The sequence below is a fragment of the Jaculus jaculus genome, chromosome 5, assembly GCF_020740685.1.
Source record: "Jaculus jaculus isolate mJacJac1 chromosome 5, mJacJac1.mat.Y.cur, whole genome shotgun sequence".
NCBI classification, from domain to species: Eukaryota; Metazoa; Chordata; class Mammalia; order Rodentia; family Dipodidae; genus Jaculus; species Jaculus jaculus.
Genome location: NC_059106.1, coordinates 32,872,434 through 32,896,035, shown reverse-complemented (window position 1 = coordinate 32,896,035; position 23,602 = coordinate 32,872,434). Strand labels below are relative to the sequence as shown.

Here is a 23,602-nt window from a genome sequence, read left to right as displayed (position 1 = left end):
CAGCCCTGAGAGCGGCTGCTGAAGGTTGGAGGCTGCTTTTCACAGCCTCCATTGACAACCTCGTAATTTAAGTATGTAAAAATAAAGGATTACTCCATCCTAAAAAAACAAAGTCAGGGGCTGGAGGGATGGCTTAGCAGTTAAGGCATTTGCCTGCAAAGCCAAAGGACCCAGGTTCAATTCCCCAGGACTCATGTTAGCCAGATGCACAAGGGGGCGCACCTGTCTGGAGTTCGTTTGAAGTGACTGGAGGCCCTGGTGCGCCCATTCTCTCTCTCCCCCCTTTCTCTGTCAAATAAAAATAAGTAAGTAAATATATAAATATATAAAAACAAAAACACCAGTAGCCAAAGGCACAGGTTTTACTCACTTCCAGTAGAGAAAACAACAATACAATTACACATACATAACTTTTTCAAATAAGCCATTTTCAATCCTTAATAGTTCTTTATTTTTAAAATATATTTGTTGTAGGTGGCTAATTTGCACAAGTGTCATCATGGAAAAAACCAAAAGTATAGAATGTGACAAAAGACTGACAGTGTTTCACAGCCCTGAATGACGCTGTCCAGGAGGGGGAGGGGTAGAGAGCTGCAAAAGGAGACTACTGCAGTACTACTTAGAGTCTTGTAATAAAACCAGCCACGCACTCACAGCAAGAGGGGTATCATCTCACTTCCAACTTCTTCCCCTCAAGCACAATTTGAATCTCTTTGGCATCCAAAGTCTCATAGGTCAACAAAGCTTCTGCTAGGTTTTTATGCTCTTTTGCATGAGTTTTCAAGATATGTTTCGCTCGTTCATAGGACTCCTGAAACAGAAAAGCAAATATAAAATAGCAGAAAATGTAGGGAAGCAAAAACCATAGACAAAGAGAAAAGAAATACAATATGACTTATAACTTGCAAAGGCTTTTTTTAAAAGCTTGGGTTTAGGGCTGGAGAGATGGCTTAGCAGTTAAGGCACTTGCCTGCGAAGCCGAAGGACCCAATGTTCAACTCCCAGGACCCCATGTAAGCTCAACACACAAGATGACACATGTGCAAGGTCGCACATGCACACAAGGCTGGCACACGTCCGGAGTTCAATCACAGTGCCTGGAGGCCCTGGTGCACTAACTCTCTCTCTCAAGCACAAATTGTACATAAAACTATCGATAGAATACGGAGAGTATTACAATAGGACTTTGAAAATGTTTCAGAAGAGTCTCTGTCCTTCAGGATGTTTTTCTTTTGTCTGTCCTTGTATAGAAAGTACTATTCCTTTTCATTTTGGTTTTTGAGGTAGGGTCTCACTGCACCAGGCTGACCTGGACTTCACTACGTTGTCTCAGGGTGGCCTTGAACTCACAGAGATCCTCCTACCTCTGCCTTCTGAGTGTTGGGATTAAAGGCATGTGCCACCACACCCAACAAAAGTACTATTCCTTTGAAGACAAAATCATGTGTCTATCTGACCCTCTTCTAATACCACAAGAAAGATCTTGATTACATCACTCATTCAATAGAATACTAGTTCTTAGCCATTCTAAGAGATACCTTAAGATAGGAAACTGGAGGATCTAAGTGGACCACATAAATGACCTTTCCAGTAAGCTCCAAAGCAATTTTCCTACTCCTAACTGGAGACACTTGCTATGATGCTCCAAGTTCAGTATGTAGAAAAACAAACTGAGACTCCACCCAATGCCCCACCTACTATATCCCATTTAGTCTCTATGTTAATGGAAGGAAAGAAATCTAGCTACCCAAGGCAGAAGTCTGGGAAGTGAGGTATAACAAAACACCAGCATTTCTTCAGCCCACTCCATGCTGCTTCTCTTCTGATTCCATTACCCTAATCCAAGCGACTCTGACATGTCTGCACTAACACAGTACCTACTAATGACATAAATTCGCTCTATAAAAAACTTTTACAGGGGCTGGAGGATTGACTTAGCAGTTAAGACCCTTGCTTGCAAAGCCAAAGGACTCAGGTTTGATTCTCCAAGACCCACATAAGCCAGGTGGTACACATGTCTGGAGTTAGTTTGAAGTGGCTGGAGGCCCTGGCGTGCCCATTCTCTCTCAAACAAATTAAAAACAAACTTTACATCCACCTTGAGCTGGGTGTGATGGTGCACACCTTAAATCCCAGCACTGGGGAGGCAGAGCTAGGAGGATGGCCTTAAGTTCAATGCCACCCTGAGACAACATAATGATTTCCGTCAGCCTGAGACAGAGTGAGACCCTACCTCGGGGGTGAGAGGGGGAAGACTTTTACATTCAGCTTTATGTGGATGCTGGAACTTGAACCTGGGCCAGCAGGATTTGCAAGCAAGTGCCTTTAACTGCTCAGCCATTTCCCAGCCTATACATACACACATACATTCTATTACCCTATTCTGCATGGGACATTGCAGACAACATGAGCTAGGTGTGATTATTTTGTATTCCTGGTACATGCACATTACTGGGGACAAAGCATCCAAGCAATATATATGTTAAACACGTGACGCAGAGATTCAATAATGTTCTGATTCAAGTATTGAAGCTAAAAGTACAAATTCTACTTACCCGTGGTGAAAACAAAGTAAGACCCGGTTCAGGACAAGAGATTTCATCTTTTTGTTTTTCAATCTTTCTTGTATATACGTATGACTTGTGTGGATTCATGTGTGTGAGTGAGCACATGACACAACACAAGTATGGCACTCAGAGGACAACCTCAGATGTCAGTCCTTTCTTCTCACCTTTTGGAGGCAGGGTCTATTATTTGCCACTGCATATGCCACGCCAGTTGGCTCATGAGTTTCTGGATTCTCCTGTCTCCACCTCCCACTTCCCACCTCTGTATAGAAGTGCTGGGATCACAGAACCATGCTACTGCATCTGGCTTTATGTGGGTTCTAGGAATCTGAACTTTTAAGCTTTACCAAGAGCCATATCCCCAGCAACAGGACAAAGAGGTGTCTTTCCGACACCTTTCCTTTTTTTTTTTTTTTAAGGTAAGGTCTTGCTCTAGCCCAGGCTGACCTGGAGTTTACTCTGTAGTCTCGGGGTGGTCTTGAACTCATGGCAATCCTATCTCTGCCTCCCAAGTGCTGGGATTAAAGGTATACACCACCACGCCCGGTCTATAGTGAGACTTCTATCTACTGAAGAGAGAAACATTAGCTGTCATCCCTCAATTCGTTTGCAGTGCTGGAGATTAGACCCAGGGCCTTTCACAAGCTAGGCAAACAGTCTTTATCACTGAAATATATCCTCACCCCCCACCTTTCTTTAGAAATTAGTTTTGTTTATTATTCCTTTTTACTTATTTAAGAGCAGAGTGGGGAATGGGCACAACAGAGCCTCCTGCCTCTGCAAACAAATTCCAGGTGCACAATCCTGTGTATCTGACTTTAGGTGGGTACTGGTGAATTGAACCCAGATAGTCATGCTTTACAAGCAAGTGCTTTAACTGTAGATCCATCTCCCAAGCCCTTATAAATAATGTTTAAAGTACCTACTTAAGCATTTATGTCTCAAAAACAAAAACAAAACAACAACATAAAACAAGTAAGGTAAGAAAAATCGTACCCTTAGAAGGATTCTTATTTCTTGTTCAATGGCAGATTGAGTTTCAGGACTGAGTTTTCCTGTATCACTGTAGGTCATAACTCCAAGCTAAAACCAGAGGAAAGTAAGTGAACAAGAAGCCCTGAAATTTAACAGAGAAATTACAACCACAAACATAAGTAAACAAACTCTAAGGACAGAGGTAGGAGGACAAGAAGAAATACAACATAAAGATTCCTTGAGGGGCTGGAAAGATGGCTCAGTGGTTAAAGGCACTTGTTTACAAAGCCTGACGTCCCAGATTTGAATCCCCAGTACCCATGAAAACTCAGATGCCCAAAGTAGCACATGTATATGGAATATGCAATAGTAAGAGACCCTGGCACACCTATTCACTTTCTCTCCTTCATTCTCTCTCTTTGCTTTCAAATAAATAAATATTCTTTATTTATTTTTATGTTTTTGAGATAGGGTCTCACTCTAATAAATATATTTTAAAAATATTTAATTATGTGTAGGCAGTGGGGGATAGGGAAGAATAGGACTGCCAGGGCCTCTAGCCACTGCAAACAAACTGTAGATAGATGCTCCACTTTGTGCATCTGGCTTTATGTAGGTATTAGGGAATCAAATCAAGGTCATTATATTTTGCAGGCAAGGGCCTTAACCACTAAGCCATTTCTCCAGCCCTAAACTATATATTTAAAAAGATATTTTTATTTATTTGAGAGAGAGAGAAAGAGAATGAATGGGCATTCCAGGGCCTCCAGCTGCTGCAAAGGCACTCCAGACATATTTGCCACCTTGTACATCTGGCTAACGTGGGTACTGGGGAATCGAACTTGGGTCCTTTGGTTTTGCGGGCAAGCACCTTAGCTGAGGAGGAAAGATGTCTTAGTGGTTAAGGCACTTGCCTGCAAAGGCTAAGGAACCAGGTTTGATTCCCTAGTATCCAAGTAAAACAGATGCTCAAGGTTGGTGCATGTGCCTAGAGTTCATTTGCAGTGAGTAGAGCTCCTGGTATGCCCATTCTTTCTCTACCTGCCTTTCTCTCTCAAAGTAAACAAATTTTTTTAAAATGCTCTTTTTTTGGAAGGTAGGGGGTTGAGGTAGGGTTTTGTTCTAGCTTAGGCCGACCTGGAAATCACTATGTCTCAGGGTGGCCTCAAACTCACAGCGATACTCCTACCTCTGCCTCCTGAGTGCGGGGATTAAAGGTGTGCACTACCACGCCCGGCTTTAAAAATGCTCTTGAGAGCTAGGCATGGTGGAGCACACCTTTAATCCCCACACTTGGGAGGCAGAGGTAGTAGGAATGCAGTTAGAGGCCAGCCAGACTCCATAGTGAATTCCAGGTCAGCCTGGGCTAGAGTGAGACCCTACCTCAAAAAGAAAGCAAAAGGTCTGGAGAGATGGCTTAGCAGTTAAAGCACTTGCCTGTGAAGCCTAAGGACTCATATGTTCTACTCTCCAGGTCCCACGTAAGCCAGACACACAGTGATGCAAGCATGCAAGGTTGCACATGCACACAAGGGGGGGGTGCACATGTCTGGAATTTAATTGCAGTGGCTGAAGGCCCTGGTATGCCAATTCTCTCTCTCTCTCATTTAAAAAAAAAGGCAGCAGTCTTTTGAGCTTGCCTCAAAAAAAAAAAAAAAGGCAAGAAACTCAGAAATTTTATGCCACATGATAAAGTTGAATAATTTATTACTTGGTTAACTCATGATGTAACAGGTAATGTCTAAGCAGCTAATGCTGTATCTTTCTACTAAGAGAATATCACTGGGACAATGTTTAGAATAAAGTCTCAAATGCCTTAGAATTAGACAAGGGAAAAGAATAAGTCACCAATTGATAATCAAACACATGGAACATTTTCATGTGTGAAATTAACTATTACCTTTTCACTCATTCCAAATTTAGTAACCATCCTCTTAGCAATTTTTGTTGCATTATCAAAATCACTGGACGCACCTAAAAATAAACATGACACAATTTTTGACAATATCTTTGTAAGCAATAACCACAAATGTGAAGTGAATACATAATCTAAAATCAACCTGTACCCAGGTGTGGTGGTGCATGCCTTTATTCCCAGCCTTCAGGAGGCAGGTAAGAGGATTCAGGGGGCAGACTTAGAAGGATCTTTGAGTTCGAGGCCAGCATGAACTAGAATTCCAGGTCAGCTTGGACTAGAGTGACACCCTATGTCAAAACAAATAAATAAATATATAAATTAAATCAACCTGTTGTTATATGGTCAGTTCCAAATATAAGCTCCTCTGCCACTCTTCCTCCCATGCTAACATCCATTTGTGCCAGCAGCTGGGCTCTAGTTTCGTTCCACCTGTCATTCTCAGGCAGCAGTGACACCTGCACAATTGAAGGATAGTCAGGCAATAATCAAAGACACACAGACCCAGCTCTGAAATATATTCATAACTCACTTAAATCTCACTATGGACAAAATTTAATATAATAATGCTGAAAGTCAAAGGCATTTAATAGAGATGGTCATTGGGTGAATAATGAGAAAATAATATAAAGCATAAGAAAAATTCTCCATAAAAATACATGCTATAAGCAGTAAGTGGATATGGCTATAACAGGACTGTTTAATCTCCATTTGCATAAGAATATTTAAAATGCCATATATCAGGAAGATATGAGAAGGAAACCTGCACTGAGAAAAACTTTAGAAACTATGGAACTAGTTACCATGATCCATAATTTCACCTCTGGTTAAGTAGCACAGTTAAACATGTAAGAATTAAAGTCTGCAGTCATTCCTCAATTATTTTATAATTTACATGATCACACTTGAAATGTATTATGAAAACTCTCTAACAGAAAATTATCACAATGTATCTTATTTCAATATTGTTGTGGACAGAAAAAAAAAAAGCTTAAAAAGTGGCTTAGTTTTCTCTGTAACTCATCAGCAATTTCATACAAACTTCTGGATGGCTCTATTTGAAAGCAAATAAATATATGGAAATGGGGCATTGCCAGCATGGTGGCTCACATCTATAACCCTAGCACTTGAGGGGCTAAGGCAGGAAGACAACCACAAATTCTAGAGTCTCTGGGCTGCAGAGTAAGACACTGTCTCAAAAACAAACAAACAAACAAACAACAAAAACAGAAGGAACAAAAACAAAAAGCAGAAGACACTGGGACATGCTTTGTGAGCACTTGTTTCAAACCACAGCAACAGGTCAGGGGTGGGGAAAATCTTGCAAGAAACTTACATGTCCAAGTGTTGGTCCTCGTGGCATGATTGTAGCTTTATTGATAGGCATTGCATCCTTTGTGTAATACGCAATGATAGCATGACCAGATTCATGATAGGCTGTGATGGTTTTGTTCTTGTTATCAATTTCTACACTTCGCCGTTCTGGCCCTAAGTTAAAAATGTAAGCAATGCTCAAAATTATGTAAGTTTACTTAAATGCTGACCATGACAGCCTGTAATCCTAGAACTCCAGAGCCGGAGGATGGAGGATGATACCCAGGCAGCTCATGCTTTGCAGGAGTTCAAAGACAGCCTGGGCTATCGGGCAAGAACCTATCTTGCAAATAAATCAAAATATTTTTTAAAAATACCTGAGTTACAATTCACTTACACAAGATTGCAATAAAAATATTATAGTCTAGGACTGGAGAGATGGCTTAGTGGTTAAGGCATTTGCCTGCAAAGCCAAAGGATCCTGGTTCAATTCTCCAGGACCCACATAAGGCAGATGCACAAGGGGGTGCATGCAAGTGGAGTTCGTCTGCAGTGGCTGGATGCCCTGGAGTGCCCATTCTCTCCCCCACCTTCTCACTCTAAAATAAATAAATAAATAAAAAGAGGGAGGAAAGGATAGAGTGAAGAAGGCTGCCTGACTTACCCATTAGAATTTTATCTTTGGAAAACTCTAGCTCCTTCATGGTAACCATGTCTTTTCCATCCACAGCTGCCTTTAATGCAGCTTGGTTCACAAGATTCTCCAGCTCTGCTCCAGAAAACCCGACAGTCCCTCGAGCTATGATTTCAGGGTCGACAGCTTTGTGAAAAGAGAACACAGCATTAAATCCACAAAAGTGCTGAACTGAAGCTCTCCACAATGAACTCACTTTTTTTTTTTAAGAACTCTTGTCTTGAAGGAAGAAAAAACACAATTATTCTGAACTACAACTTAAAAATTAAAATTTGGACTAGAGAGATGGCTTACAGGTTAAGGGGGAAGGACCCAAGTTCAATTCCCCAGGACCAACAGAAGCCAGATGCACAAGACAGTGGCCTTAGCACGCCCATTCTCTCTGTCTCCCTTTTTCTCTCTCTCCTTCTCTCTCAAATAAATAGTTAAAAGTTAAACAAACAAACAAACAAAAAAAAAAACACTAAAATTTAGTTTGCCAGGCATGGTGGTTCTTGCCTTTAATCCCAGCACTCAGTAGGAAGAGGCAGGAAGACTGCCATGAGTTGGAGACCAGCCTGGACTACAGAATGAGTTCCATGTCGCCTGGGCTAGAGACTCTGCCTCAAAAAAAAAAAAAAAAAAAAAAAAAAATTATAAATAGGGCCTGGAGAGATTGCTTGGCAGTTAAGGCACTTTACTGTGAATGCTAAGGACCCAGGATAGATTTCCCAGTACTCACATAAGCCAGATGCACATGGTGGTACAGGTGTCTGAAGTTCATTTGCAGTGGCTAGAGGCTCTGGTGCACCCATCCTCTCTCTATCTATATTTACCTCTTTCTCTCTGTTAAATAAATAAATATGTATCTATATCTACCTCTTTCTCTCTGTTAAATACATATATATATATTTTTTTTTTAATTATAAAACTGAACTTATTTCTTTGCAGTTCTTAGGAAAAGTACTAGAATATACAATTGAAATCAGAAATTGAGAAAATAATCATAAATGTCCTAAATTTAACATTCAGGGCACAGAGAGGTAGAGACATCTATAATGACATTAGAAATTTCAAATGTAACCTATGCTTTTCCAGTCAGACTACAACAAACAACACATGTTCACAAACTTCAGTGGTCTGAATTTGGTCAAAAGCTGCTCTGTTGGAGACAATTTTAGTTTTATTAGTTATTTTGAGAAATATCTTTGATAATACTGCACCTATAATATCTTTATTTACAACCCAAATGGATCCATATTTCCATGTCTTGTATCATCTATGCTTTCTAAAAGGAGTGTATTAGCTTCAATTATAAATTTAATTTTAAAAAATCTATGCATACATACATACAGCTTCAAAATGCCTGTCTGAAGCCAGGCATGGTGGTACATGCCTTTAATCCCAGCACTCAGGAGGCGAAGGTAGGAGGATCACTATGAGTTTGAGGTCAGCATGGACTAAAGTGAGTTTTAAGTCAGCCTAAGCTGACTTAAAAACCCTATCTCGCAAAACAAACAAAAAATGCATGTCTGAAAACCCCAAACAAAACTTTCTTTGGAATCAGGATTCAAAGAACAGTTTCCTGGATGCACACTAACCACGGAATGGACTTGTAAAAGGACATATAAGTAAGAATAGAAAGAACACAGAAAAAAAAAAAGAGAACACAGAAATTTAGATGGTCTTTTGAAACAAACAACCATCAAGAAAGAACCAAGCCGGGCATGGTGGCGCACGCCTTTAATCCCAGCACTTGGGAGGAAGAGGTAGGAGGATTGCCGTGAGTTCGAGGCCACCCTGGGACTACATAGTGAATTCCAGGTCAGCCTGGGCTAGAGTGAGACCCTATCTCAAAAACAAAAACAAAAAAAAAAAAAAAAAAGAAAGAACCAAAAAACAGCTGGGTGTGGTGGTGAGCACCTTTAATCCCAGCACTCAGGAGGCAGAGGTAGGAGGATTGTCGAGAGTTCAAGGGCACCCCGAGACTCCATAGTGAATCCAGGTCAGAGCTACAGTGACACTCTACCTCGAAAAAACAAAACAAAAGGAACCAAAAGCAGAGTGATGAGATCTATTTCTATTTTGTAGAGATAAGAATGTTGATATTATAGAATTAGACTTACACTTATCAAACTTTATTTTGTTGAGATACCATTTCAAAATTTCAGTTCGACCTCTTACATCTGGCCTTGGAACTGTAACTTGCATATCAAAACGACCAGGACGTATTAAAGCACTAAGGGCAAAATGAAAAAAAGAGAATAAAAATGAACAAGCTGACTATACTTTGCTAATACCCACAAAACACAAAGAGATCAATGGTAGCCACAGATTATACAGAATTCTTAACACAACTGTTTAGGTTCCACAAACACATGGCTGAAATAGGTAGCCCGCCTGTAATTTCAGTGCTCAGGAGGCTGAGGAGGGAGTTCCTGGTCAAGTTGGACTACATAGTTAGACCCTGCATGGAAAACAGTAATAATGACATCAATAATAAACAGAAGGTAGAACAAAGGTTAATTTACATACATGTGTTCATCTAAAGTAGACTATACCTCAGAAATAAAGCATGTATCAACCAAAAACAATTTTATAGTAAACTACAGTAAGAATCATACATCCATTTCTACTGCTCTCTAGAGTGTTAGGCTGCTGTATTAGAAAAAAGACAAATTGGGCTAGAAAGATGGCTCAGTGGTTCAGGTGCTTCCCTGCAAAGCCTATGGACCCTTGTTCAATTCTTCAGGTCCCACATAAGCCAGACACACACAGTGACGCAAGCACACAAGGTAGCACACATGCACAAGGTAGCACAGCATCTGGAGTCTGGTTGCAGTATCTGCAGGCCCTGGAGCACCAACTCTCTCTCTTGTTCTCACATTAAAAATAAAAAAAGCCAGGGCTGGAGATGGCTTAGCGGTTAAGCGCTTGCCTGTGAAGCCTAAGGACCCCGGTTCGAGGCTCAGTTCCCCAGGTCCCACGTTAGCCAGATGCACAAGGGGGCGCACACATCTGGAGTTCGTTTGCAGAGGCTGGAAGCCCTGGCACGCCCCTTCTCTCTCTCTCCCTCTATCTGTCTTTCTCTGTGTGTCTGTCGCTCTCAAATAAATAAATAAAAAAATGAACAAAAAATATTTAAATAAATAAATAAAAAAATATAAAAAATTAAAAAAGCCAGTGTGTTGGGCTTCCTCAAAAAAAAAAAAGAAAGTAAAAAGACAAACTACTGATGACATGAAAATACAAATAATTTCTATCAAATGCTTTTAAAATGCTTTATGCCTAAATGTGTGATATATATGCAAGGATATTTTCAGCATTTTTTTTAATTCAGATTTTTTTTTCAAGGTAGGTCCTCACTCTAGCCCAGCTTGGCCTGCAAATCATTCTGCAGTTCCAGGCTGGCCTCTAACTCACAGTAATCCTCCTACCTTAGCCTCCAAGTGCTCAGATTAAAGGCATGCACCACCATGCTTGGCAACAATTCAGAATTTAAAGCAAGCCACTGCTTTTAAATATATTTAGTTGTGCAAATATCATTTCATTCTAATTTTATATTCCCTTCCCACAAAACAAATTTTATATCTATTAGTAGTAATCACATATTCCCCACTAAGTCTCTGGCAATCACTCTTGGATTTGCTTGTTCTAATCACTTTGTATAAATGGAATCATGCAACTCGCCATTTTATAACAAGCTTCACCTAGTACACGGTTTCAGCATGTAAAACTGGTTCACAGATTTTCATACTTACTTATCTAATGCCTCTGGGAAGTTTGTGGCTCCTATAATGATTACTCCTTCATTGGGTTTAAAACTATTTAGGGTGTAAAAACAAAAGAGTACATTTTCACTGAAAATGGCAAAAGAGCACACATGGAACAATAATCTAGATGTAACTATTTATTATTAACCTTAGTAAGTGCCAAAAACTAGCAACTATTAATGATCACAAACCATCATATCTGTTCTACTCAGGAAAAGAACCTGACAAAATGTTGGGATACCTCACTACATTTTGAAAAATTATTTTCAATGTTACCAATTCAAATTATTTGCTCCTAGACTAATACACAGCTTCAAAGGTCTCTCATACTATGATATTTTATTCAAAGCAACATTTCTTCCTTTTTATATTATGTAACATTGATGTAACCTTTAACACTACTATAACATTTACGGTTAGTCATCAAGTTTGAAGAAACTAGTATACTGTCTCTGTACTTATTTTGGAGGAAGAGGGTAGATAGTGCTGGGAATCTAACCTAGGGCCTTATCAATGCTAAGAAAGTGCTTTAACACTGAGTTACAACCATGGCTCACATCTTTCCTTCTTTATATAAATCATTTTGAGCTTAAGTGACTGTTTACCTTTTGTAAGTATAATGGAATAAATGAAAAGAGGTACACATATCACAATGTTAAAAAATCAGGTGAGAGCCAGGCACGGTGGTACACGCCTTTAATCCCAGCACTAGGGAGGCAGAGGTAGAAGGATCACTGCAAGTTCAAGGCCACCCTGAGACTACATAGTGAATTTTAGGTCAGCATGGGCTACAGTAAGACCCTACCTCAAAAAACAAAAACAGGGCTGGAGAGATGGCTTAGCAGTTAAGCACTTGCCTATGAAGCTTAAGGACCCCGGCTCAAGGCTCGGTTCCCCAGGACCCACGTTAGCCAGATGCACAAGGGGACGCATGCATCTGGAGTTCATTTGCAGTGGCTGGAAGCCCTGGCACACCTGTTCTCCATCTCTCTCTCTCTCTGTCTATCTCTGTCACTCTCAAATAAATAAATAAAAAATGAACAAAAAAAAGAAAAACAAAAACACCAAGCATAGAGAGGGAGAGATGGCTTAGTGGTTAAGGCTCATATGAAAATTAGTAATGAAACTAAACAATACTGACAGAAAAACTTGACTATCTTATAACACGCTTCATGAGAAGTTGACTAATATCTCCAGGCATGGTGGCACATGCCTTTAATCCCAGCACTACAGAGGTAGGAGGATTACCATGAGGTTTGAGGCATCCTGAGACTACATAGTGAATTCCAGGTCAGCCTGAGCTAAAGTGAGACCCTACTTCAAAAAGCCAAAAGAAAAAAAAAGTTAGCTAATATTAAGTTTATAAATATCAAATGCCAGGAGGTCCCTATTCAAGTCATTTTTAAAATAGGATAAATCTTAACTTTTAAAATATATTACCACATTTTACAAAGAAAGACTCAATTACCCATCCATTTCAGCAAGAAGTTGATTTATAGTCTGCCTTGAATATGGGTGCATTGGAGATTCAATTCTCTTCCCTCCAACAGAGTCTAGCTCATCAATAAATATAACACAAGGAGCATTTGCCTTGGCTTCTCCTAAGAAAGCAGAAAACATTCAAATAAGCTAAAAGAAATCAACACTTTTTGAACAAAACCATATAAATATTAAAATCTATTTGACAACCAATGGTACAATAAAATCATACAGAGAAAAAGCAAAATAGGTGGCCAATTTTTACTAATAGTGTTGAGAGGAGGGTAATACCAAAAAAACCAAATATAAAAATATATTTAGGGGCTGGAGAGATGGCTCAGCGGTTAAGCGCTTGCCTGTGAAGCCTGGGGACCCCGGTTCAAGTTCAAGGCTCAGTTACCCAGGACCCACGTTAGCCAGATACACAAGGGGGCATACGCGTCTGGAGTTTGTTTGCAGTGGATGGAGGCCCTGGCGTACCCATTCTCTCTCTCCATCTGACTCTTTCTCTCTGTCTGTTGCTCTCAAATAAATAAATGAATAAAAAATTTTTTTAAATAGATTTAAGTTAATAGCCAGTAAAACAATTGGCTATTCATTCTTCCTAACTATACAAACATATAATCAAAATTGCTTGGTAACTTGTAGCTATGTGCTATACATTTGATGAATAAAATGAAAAACAAAACCACTCAAGAACTTTTAAACCACTTCTCATGACTTAGCTTACTTAAAGAAAGAGCACAGCTCTGTATCAGCTAATATATTAAGGTAAATGAAACTAAATGGTTACAATATCGGTTCCAGAAATCTAATAAGCAATTACCACAGAAGGGATAAGACATATTTTCCCCCTAGTTTACAAATTAAAATTGTCTAAAAGATGCATCAAAACATACTAAAGAGATTTCGGATGCGGCTGGCTCCTACACCCACAAACATCTCATCAAACTCTGATCCAGAAGCATAATAAAAGGGAACATCAGCTTCTCCTGCCACAGCACGGGCAAGAAGGGTCTTTCCTGTTCCTGGGGGTCCAACCAAAAGAATTCCTAAAAGAAAACAAGAATGATTAAAAATCCCTTGATATAAATCTATAAAGCTTATTAATTTATATAATTCTAAAGACAGAGGTAGGATCGCCATGAGTTTGAGGCTATCCTGACACTACAGAATGAGTTCCAGGTCAGCCTGGGCTAGAGTGAGACCCTGCCTCGAAAGATGAAAAAAACAAAAAAAAGTTTTTGCAAGGGCAAATAAGTACTTTTTTTTTCCCCCAAGGTAGGGTCTCACTCTAGCCCAGGATAACCTGGAATTCAGTCTGTAGCCTCAGGGTAACCTCAAACTCATGGCAATCTTCCTAACCTCTGCCTCTTGAGTGCTGGGTTTAAAGGCGTGCATCACCACACCTGACTCAAGTAAGGTCTTTCTTTTTAAAAAATTTTTTTTTCCTGTTTATTATTTTTATTTATTTATTTGAGAGTGACAGACAGAGAGAGAAAGAGGCAGATAGAGAGAAAGAGAATGGGTGCGCCAGGGCCTCCAGCCACTGCAAACGAACTCCAGATGCGTGCACCCCTTTGTGCACCTGGCTAACGTGGGTCCTGGGGAATCGAGCCTCAAACCAGGGTCCTTAGGCTTCACAGGCAAGCGCTTAACCGCTAAGCCATCTCTCCAGCCCAAGTAAGGTCTTTCTTATGCCCATCTTTCTTCACACTTTCATCAGGTGTATTTTTGAACTGTACGCTTTCATATAGCCTCCTCTCTTTGTCTTTTGGTATTTAAGTATACGTCACATATTTTTTCTTGTCTTTCCGTTTTCTCCAATATCCTCTTTTAGTTTTTTCTAGCCTATGGGCTTTTCCTGCAGCTCGGTACCAGCACTGTTTCTTGTCACTGCTGTCCTTTGCCCTCCTTGCCCAAGTCTGGTCATCTGTGCTTTCCCATCTTCCCTCCCCTAGCTTCTATCTACCATATTACTAATAGTAACACTTCCTTAAAGGTTAGGTCTTCATAAGTACTACTCATCAACACCTTTTATCACCATTCCTTTGCTCAAAGAAAAGATGTACACTTCAGATCTTTCCAACAACATTCTTTCTAAAGGCTATTTGAAAATATACTCAAAGGCTGGAGAGATGGCTTAGCAGTTAAGGCGTTTATCTGTAAAGCCAAAGAATACTGGTTTGACTCTCTAGGACCCATGTTAGCCAGATACACAAGGGGCGCATGCATCTGGAGTTCATTTGCAGCAGCTGAAGGCCCTGGCATGTCCATTCTGTCCCTCCTTATCTGCCTCTCCTTCTCTCTCTAATAAATAAAGTTTAAAAGAAAAAGAAAAGAAAATATACTCAAACAAAACGTTTTTTCTTCCTTCAAAAAAATGTTTCTTGATAATTTCTTTTTTCTTTTTTTAATCTATTTATTTATTACAGACAAAGAGAAAGAGCAGCTGGGCGTGGTAGCACATGCCTTTAATCCCAGCACTCAGGAGGCAGAGGTAGGAGGATCAGCATGAGTTCAAGGCCACCCTGAGATTACAGAGTTAATTCCAGGTCAGCCTGGACCAGAGTGAGATCCTACCTCGAAAAACCAAAAAAAAAAAAAAAAAAAAAAAAAAGAGAGAGAGAGAAAGAAAGAGAGTGTGTGTGTAAGAATGGGTGCATCAGGGTCTCTAACCACTGCAAACGAACTCCAGATGCATGTGCCGCCATGTGCATCTGGCTTACATGGGACCTGGAGAATTGAACCTGGGTCCTTAGGCTTGACAGGCAAATGCCTTAACAGCTATGTCATCTCTCCAACCCTTCTTTATGATTTCTGTCATATAAGTTGGTATTGAAAGAATGCATAACTCAACAAAGGATGTTTCCACTTTATTTCTATTATAAATAATTGCATACTTGATATAAAAACATCAACGTATTAGTAACACAATGGTTATATCTAAAAATTCAACGTTTCAGGCTAAAGGGACAGCTTAATGGTTAAGGAAATAGCATGCAAAGCTAAAGGACCCAGGTTTTATTCTCCAGGACCCACACAGCCAGATGCACAAGGTAGCACATGCTTCTGGAGGTTGTAGCAGCTGAAGGTCTTGGCGTGCCCATTCTCTCTATCTGCCTCCTTGTTTCTCTCTGCCTCTTTCTCTCTCACATAAAAATAAAATATAAATATTCAATTTTTGGCTTCATAATATGAAATTAAAATTTATTAGACATATGAGGCTTTAAACTTATAAAACCTTAAACAATAAAAAACTACAACAGTTTTTCATTGAAACATTAACTTCAGCAGACTAGTTAATCAAACTATGATTTTTCAAGTCAGATGGTATCAAGCTAATTGTCGCCTATGACCCATAATCCTTTTATATTTTAACTCAAAGACAAGTACATAAGATTAAGTAAATTTTAATTTTCCAAATGGTCTTGGTAAGAATTATTAATCAGAGCTGGGGATATGGTTAGCAGTTATGGCATTTGTCTACAAAGCCAAAGGACCCAGGTTTGATTCCCCAGGTCCCACGTAAGCCAGATGCACAAGGGGGCACACCCATCTGGAGTTCGTTTTCAGTGGCTGGAGCCCTGGCACACCCATTCTCTCCCTCCCTCTCTTTCTCCCTCTTCCTGTCAAATAAATAAATAAATAAACAAACAAACAAACAAACAGAATAAAAGAATTATTAAGCAAAGTTGGAAGATCCATTTGCCACAAGTGAACTCTCTACTGTTGTAGGGTAGCACTCATCGGCTCATACCCTCCACCCATAATCCTTCCCTCTTCAGGTGAGAAGTATGAACAAGGAGGCTGGGCAGATGGCTCGGCAGTTAAGGTGCTTGTCTACCAACCTGGGTTCAATTCTCCAGTACCTATTTACCTATGTAAAGCCAGATGCACAAGTGCTGCATGTATCTAGAGTTCATTTGCAGTAGCTAGAGGCCCTGATGCACCCATTCTTCATTCATTCTCTCTCCTTGCAAATATATAACAATCATTTTTTTAAAAAGTATGAACAGCCGGGCGTGGTGGCGAACGCCTTTACTCCTAGCACACGGGAGGCAGAGGTAGGAGGCCACCCTAAGATGACAGGTTAATTCCAGGTCAGCCTGGGCCAGAGTGAGACCCTACCTCGAAAAACCAAAAAGTATGAACAAGGAAGCTGGAGAGATGGCTTGGTGGTTAAGGCTTTTGCCCATGAAGCCAAAGGACCCAGGTTCAATTTCCCAGGGCTCACGTAAGCCAAATGCACAAGGGACACATACATCTGTAGTTCATTTGCAATGGCTAGAAGCCCTGAAGTGCCCATTCTCTGTCTGTCTCTCTTCTCTCTCTCTCTGCTTACAAATAAATATTTTTTTAAAAAAAGTATGAACAAGGGACAGAAGAGCCACTTTATTTCATTGATTCGTAGTTTTCACATAAGTAATGTGTGCTAACCGATTGTGCTACCGGAGCTCTAGTTCTTAAGTATTTTCATAGTATCTTACATACCTGATTTCAATTTTACAGCAACAACAAATATCAATATTCTGAGAGGTAACTGTACTCCAACTTGCATGTATTAACAACTTCCAACACAATCTCTTAGAGTAATTCTTAGTTCTGAACCAGGCTACCATTCCCAGCAGTCCAAACAGGACTGATCCCTATTCCATTACTGGTAATAACTGGACTTGTTGCTGCAGGAATTTTAAGTTCTACTATTGTAAATTCCAAGACTGCTGGAAAAGGTGTACTTTCGGAAGCACTGAGTACTTTGTATTTGTATGGCAGCCACAGGTTCCATGTCAGTGTGAGCTTAAGAGGACACCTTCGACCTGGTGAAACCACACTAACATCCAGGCTCCAGTCTACTGATCTTTTTTCTTTTCTTTTTCTTTCTTTTCTCTCTCTTTTTTTTTTTTTTTTTTTTTTTTCCGAGGTAAGGTCTTGCTCTAGCCTAGGCTGACCTGAAATTCACTATGTAATCTAAGGGCAGCCTCAAACTCATGGAGATCCTCCTACCTCTGCCTCCCAAGTGCTGGGGTTAAAGGCATGTACCACTATGACCAGCTATTTTTTAAATTTTTTTTTGTTTTGTCTTTTGAGGTAGGGTCTAACTTTAGCTCAGGCTGACCTGGAATTAAAATATGTCATCTCGGGCTGGAGAGATGGCTTAGCGGTTAAGTGCTTGCCTGTGAAGCCTAAGGACCCGGTTCGAGGCTCGGTTCCCCAGGTCCCACGTTAGCCAGATGCACAAGGGGGCGCACGCATCTGGAGTTTGTTTGCAGAGGCTGGAAGCCCTGGCGCGCCCATTCTCTCTCTCCCCCTCTATCTGTCTTTCTCTCTGTGTCTGTCGCTCTCAAATAAATAAATAAAAATTTAAAAAAAAAATCTTTAAAAAAAAAATATGTCATCTCAAGGTAGCCTTGAACTCATGGCAATCCTTCTACCTCTGCCTCCCAAGTGCTGGGATTAAAGGCATCCACCACCATGCTCAGCTTTTTAAAAACTTTTTATTGACCACTTCTATAAGTATAGAAAATAGACCATGATAATTCTTTCCCACCATCCCCATTTCCCCCAACCAAATCCACTCTTCATTGAATTCCTACTTTCCAATTACATACTGAATATTTTTTAAAAATATTTTTATTTATTTGACAGCAATAGAGAGTGTGCCTGCACCAGGACCTCCAGCCAGTGCAAAAAAACTCCAGACGCATGCCATATGCATCTACATCTGGCTTATGTAGGTTCTAGGGAGTCAAATCTAGGTACTTAAGCTTTACAAGCAAGCACCTTAACTGCCAAGCCACCTCTCCAGCCCCACACTGAGTATTTTTAATAGGACAAATAAAAAAAAAAAAGAAAACCATATAACTGATAAAAGTACTACATATAGCTGGGCATGGTGGTGCATGCCTTTAATCCCAGTACTCGGGAGGCAGAGGTAGGAGGACCATCATGAGTTCAAGGCCACCCTAAAACTACATAGTGAATTCTAGGTCAGCCTGGACTAGAGTGAAACCTTACCTCAAGAACAAACAAATAAACAAAAAATGTACTAAATATAATTAGCAACTGTTCTTCATAATTGCAAAGATCATCTTCACAGTTCCCAACAAATGTTTAACTTTGAGCTGGGTGTGGTGGCACGTGCCTTTAATCCCAGCAAAGATAGGAGGATTGCCATGAGTTCAAGGCCACCCTGAGACTTAAAAAAAAAAAAAAAAAAAAAAAAAGAACAATAAACTTAACAGCTTTAAATCTAAAGGGTACATTTTAGTTATTATTATAGTGGAGTTATAGAAAAGAATATCCTCATTTTTTTGTGTGTTTTTTTGAGTTAAGGTCACATTCTAGCCCAGGCTGACCTGGAACTCACTTTGTAGGCCCAGGCTAGCCTCGAACTTATGGCAATCCTCCTACCTCTGCCTCTGTCCTCCTAAAAGCATGCACCACCATCCTGGGCCAGAATACCCTTATTTTAAGGAAATGTATACCCACGTATTTAGAGGCAAAGGAGCATTATGTCTCTAACTAATTCTCAAATGGCTAAGAGCCAATGAACAGAGGCAAAAGGAACAAAATGTTAATAATTAGTAAGTGTGGGCTAATGGTGTGAGAATATTTTATACTATTTGTGCAACTCAGTGTCTAATGTCAAACATTATAGACCTATATGAAATAAGGACACATTTCATATATTTAAAAATAAGAACTACATTTCCATCAGTTAAAGTATGATAAAATTGGTAATATATCACAGAATTTTCTGACATCAAATCAAAGGAAAGTGTCATACCTTTGGGAAGTTTACCTCCAAGCACAGTAAATTTTTGTGGATTTTTTAAGAATTCAACAACTTCCTGTAATTCTTGTTTGGCCTCTTCCACCTTAAATAACACAATTTACAAATAATCAGATGATCAAGACCTCCTCTTTGACAATCAAACAATGTAGGTGTGGAATGAATTTTGATAAAACAAAAACATGCAAAAATGTTCTCCCTTTTTAGTACACAATTGATTTTCTCCCAATTCTTATTTCCAAGGGTTCAGTGAACTTATATAACTTTTATAACAGATATCCTTTGAAGTCTTTACATGTTCCCAGTGGAAAAACAAGCCAACTAATTAGGGTAAAAGAGAGTAGAGAAAACCACACTAAAGTATCAGACATATGTTAGGACCAAGCTGCAACATGAAAACCTAGAATTTTCATGTTAAGACTATATTTCTAGGAAACATTCCTGAAACATTTCCAGAAAATATCACTATTAAAGAGTATGAGGGAGGGAACATTACAAGCCATTGCCAAAGCTCTTCCTTGCCCATCAGAACTACATGGTTAAGATCCTATTGCTAAAGACTCCACATACTTATGTCTACAAGTCACTGAGAAATCAAGCTGGAGCTGAGTTGAAAACCTCCTCCCTGGGGACTATCAGAAAGCTGGAAAGATTTATGATTCATGCAGCCTTAGGGGGGACAGAATTCATCAACAGTGGTAAACAGCAGTGGACCCTGCAAGCCGTAAGACTGGCCAACCAGGCCAAATGTGCCAACTGATGCAATACTGGCATGCCTGTTATGGGGGAAACCAACCACTCTCTACTTGGACAGGAGACCAGCTCCATGGGAGGGAATATAGGTCCACGTCGTATAAAGTGAAAACCAAGGAATGACACCTGAAAGTTTTCTCTGATCTTTCCGCGTGAGCCATGGCACACCTATGTCTGTACTTACACACACACAGATTTAACAAAGAGTTGGGAAATTTTTCATTTTTGGTTCAACATTCCAATGGTCTTTGAAGTTTTTCTGATTGAATCATTAAAATTTTACTCACATTTTTTAAGGTTAATGGTTGGAAATAAAGCTCTGCTCAACCCTAGACCCAAGAAAATGTGTACCTGTGTTTCACCAAGACAATATTATTCATACTAACACTATTTGAGTCCAAAACTAGAAACAACCAAAATGTCCACCTACATTAGAACAAAAACATACAGTATTTCAACATTCACTAATACAATCTTGTGCAATGAGGCCAGATGAACCACATCTCCATATAACATAGGAGGATAGTAAACATCAAGATGGGCAAAAAAAGACAAGCCACTGAGAAAAGGAACCATTGATATGTACTGCATTCGTAAAACCTTCCATACCTGACATGACCATGACTATCTTTAGTGTGAGGAGACAAATGCAAAGAAGCTCTGGGAAGCTCTGGGGTTCTGGGTATCTTTCTTGAGTTAAGAACTGATAACAAAGATAGGTTCATTCAGCCAGGCATAGTGGCACATGCCTTTAATCCCAGCACTCAGAAGGCAGAGGTAGGAGGATCGCTGTGAATTTGAGGCCACCCTGAGACTACATAGTGAATTTTAGATCAGCCTGGGCTAGAGTGAGACTCTACATCAAAAAACCAAAACTAAGACCAAAACAGACAAACAAATGCATGTACCACTTTGTGCAACTGGCTTTACATGGGTACTGGGAAACTAAACCTGGGCCAGAAGACTTTGTAAAAGCAAGTGCCTCTAGCCTGAGTCTTCTCCCCAGCCCTGTTTGTTCATGTTATCAGTTTTTCAAGGTAGGGTCCCACTCTAGCTCAGGTTGACCTGGAATTAACTATGTAGTCTCAGAGTGGTTCCGAACTCACAAGGATCCTCCTACCTCTGCCTCCTGAGTGCTGGGATTAAAGGAATGTGACACCATGCCCAGCTTAAATTTTTTTTTAACTATTTTATTTATTTATTGGAGAAAGAGAGATAGAGAGAATGGATGTGCCTCCAGCTACTGAAAATGAACTCCAGATGCATGCACCACCTTGTGCAGCTGGCTTACACGGGTACTGGGGAACTGAACCTAAGTCCTCAGGCTTTGCAGGCAAGCACCTTAACTACTAAGTCATCTCCATCCCTTTTTAAAACAAATTATTAATTATAGACATACTTAGTAAGGATACATCACATTTGTGTACCATCCTTTCCCTCATCCCTGCTCCCTTTCCAAAGAGGGGCCCCTTTGTCGTTTAACAAAGTATGTACTTATTCATTTGAGAGAGGCAGGGCTGGTCGTGGTGGCGCATGCCTTTACTCCCAGCACTTGGGAAGCAGAGGTAGGAGGATTGCTAAGAGTTTGAGGCCAGGCTTAGATTACATTGTGAATTCCAGGTCAGTCTGGGCTAAAAAGAAAGAGGGAGAGCGACAGCTGAGTATGACTGCAAATAAACTCCAGATGCATGCTCCACTTTGTGTCTCATCTGGCATTAAGTGGGTACTGGGGAACTGAACACAGGCCATCAGGCTTTTCAAGAAATACCTTTAACTGCTGAGCCATCTCTTTATTTTTATACTTATAATGGTTTATATGACCTTAACAAATTTCAGTTCTCACAGATATTTGTGCTTTGCACATAGTAGTTAATAAGTGTTACTTTTTCACCTGTTCTTTATAACTGCACTATGTAAATACTTTGTTATCCCACTTTGTAAAACATTAGATTATATATTTCTTTAATGAACAGAATTGATAAATACTAGGTTATAGTTAAAGAGTTAAATATTTCTGATATATCTGCATGACTTTATGTAACGCAGCCTTAACAATGTGAATAAGGACTTCCGAGAACGTCTTTATCTTGCTGCCCCTTATGTTCTAGAGGAGCTGTTGCAGTCAGGCTCGCACTGCTGGCAGAAATCACCTAACCACAGTACACTATGTTGCTCTTCTACAAGTTAATACTAAGCCCTACCATGCAGTAAAATTTGATCTTCTACCACTGCCATCGACTAAAATGTTAAAAGCGAGCAACATTACCTGACATAAATTTATCTATTCAAGAACAACTTTTTATTACCAATGCTGACCTTTTATAGAGTATCAATTAGATAATATACAATGAAGGTAATGGAATCTTAACTTACTCCTTTAACATGTTCAAAGGTGACATTTTTCATCTGGACAGGATCTACTGCAGAATCAAGCCCTGTGGTTGTCCGGAAACGTACTAACAAGAAGAAAATATGTGTTATTATTTGATAGCAAAGTCTAGAAAACTTAAATGTTGTAGAGATCCAAGAAAATCAAACATTAAATCAAAGAGAAAAAATAAGACTTGTGAGTTTCTAGACCATGTTCAAGGACTAAATGATTCACATTAAAAGGACTCATATTGTCATTCCAGTTATATACAAGAATTTTTTCTTATAATCTAGTGATCAACATATTAAATCACTTAGGAAACTTAGTGTTAAAGAGTCAACATTATTTAAAATGCTGGCTTTTTTTTTCCTTGGTTTTTCAAGGTAGAGTCTCACTCTAACTCAGGCTGACCTGGAATTCACTACATCATCTCAGGTGGCCTGGAATTTACAGTAATCCTACCTCTGCCTCCCGAGTGCTGGGATTAAAGGTGTGCGCCATCATGCCTGGATGGCTTTTTTTTTTTTTTTTAATAGCAGCCTTTATCTAAGACTTACTATTGGCATTCACATACAGTGAAATGCAGAAGAAAGAGATGATTAGGTCAAGTGAAGAGTAAGGAGGGAGAGCACACAAGTGAGGACAACAGGCAGACAACAATAGCTTTAGGGGGTGGGGTTGCCTCACGGGAATGAGAATCCCAGTTCCAACCCCAGAACTCACAAAAATGTCAGGCCTTGGAGGCACACACCTGTAGCCTTAGCACTGGGGAGGCAAAGACAAGAGGTGCTTGTGGCTTACTGGCCAGACAAGATAGCCTAACTGCTGAGTTCTAGGCCTGTGTGAGACTCTTCCTCAATGAAAGCAGACCATGTTCTTATGGATGACACAAAAGATCGCCTGCTGGCCTCCAAAGACGAGTGCTCAGAGTTGTATGTGCATTCTCACACACATTAAAAACAAAACAAACAGGGCTGGAGGTGGCT

General features: G+C 39.9%; 1 protein-coding gene and 1 pseudogene across 1 annotated transcript in view; both read right to left on the bottom strand.

Moving 5' to 3' along the window:
• Positions 1-344: 344 nt before the first annotated feature.
• Positions 345-23,602, bottom strand: part of Yme1l1 (YME1 like 1 ATPase) — a 46,248-nt gene continuing 22,990 nt past the window's right edge. The window contains exons 8-19 of the mRNA XM_045149231.1: positions 22,619-22,701; positions 19,487-19,577; positions 13,596-13,748; positions 12,686-12,818; positions 11,206-11,268; positions 9,571-9,683; positions 7,436-7,591; positions 6,794-6,945; positions 5,789-5,915; positions 5,443-5,516; positions 3,564-3,650; positions 345-811 (exon numbers count right to left, since the gene is read on the bottom strand). Of these exons, the coding sequence (XP_045005166.1) occupies positions 668-811; positions 3,564-3,650; positions 5,443-5,516; positions 5,789-5,915; positions 6,794-6,945; positions 7,436-7,591; positions 9,571-9,683; positions 11,206-11,268; positions 12,686-12,818; positions 13,596-13,748; positions 19,487-19,577; positions 22,619-22,701 (1,376 nt within the window). The 3' untranslated portion in view covers positions 345-667. The remainder of the gene's footprint in view (positions 812-3,563; positions 3,651-5,442; positions 5,517-5,788; positions 5,916-6,793; positions 6,946-7,435; positions 7,592-9,570; positions 9,684-11,205; positions 11,269-12,685; positions 12,819-13,595; positions 13,749-19,486; positions 19,578-22,618; positions 22,702-23,602) is intronic.
• LOC123460900 lies at positions 17,261-18,256 on the bottom strand (annotated as a pseudogene).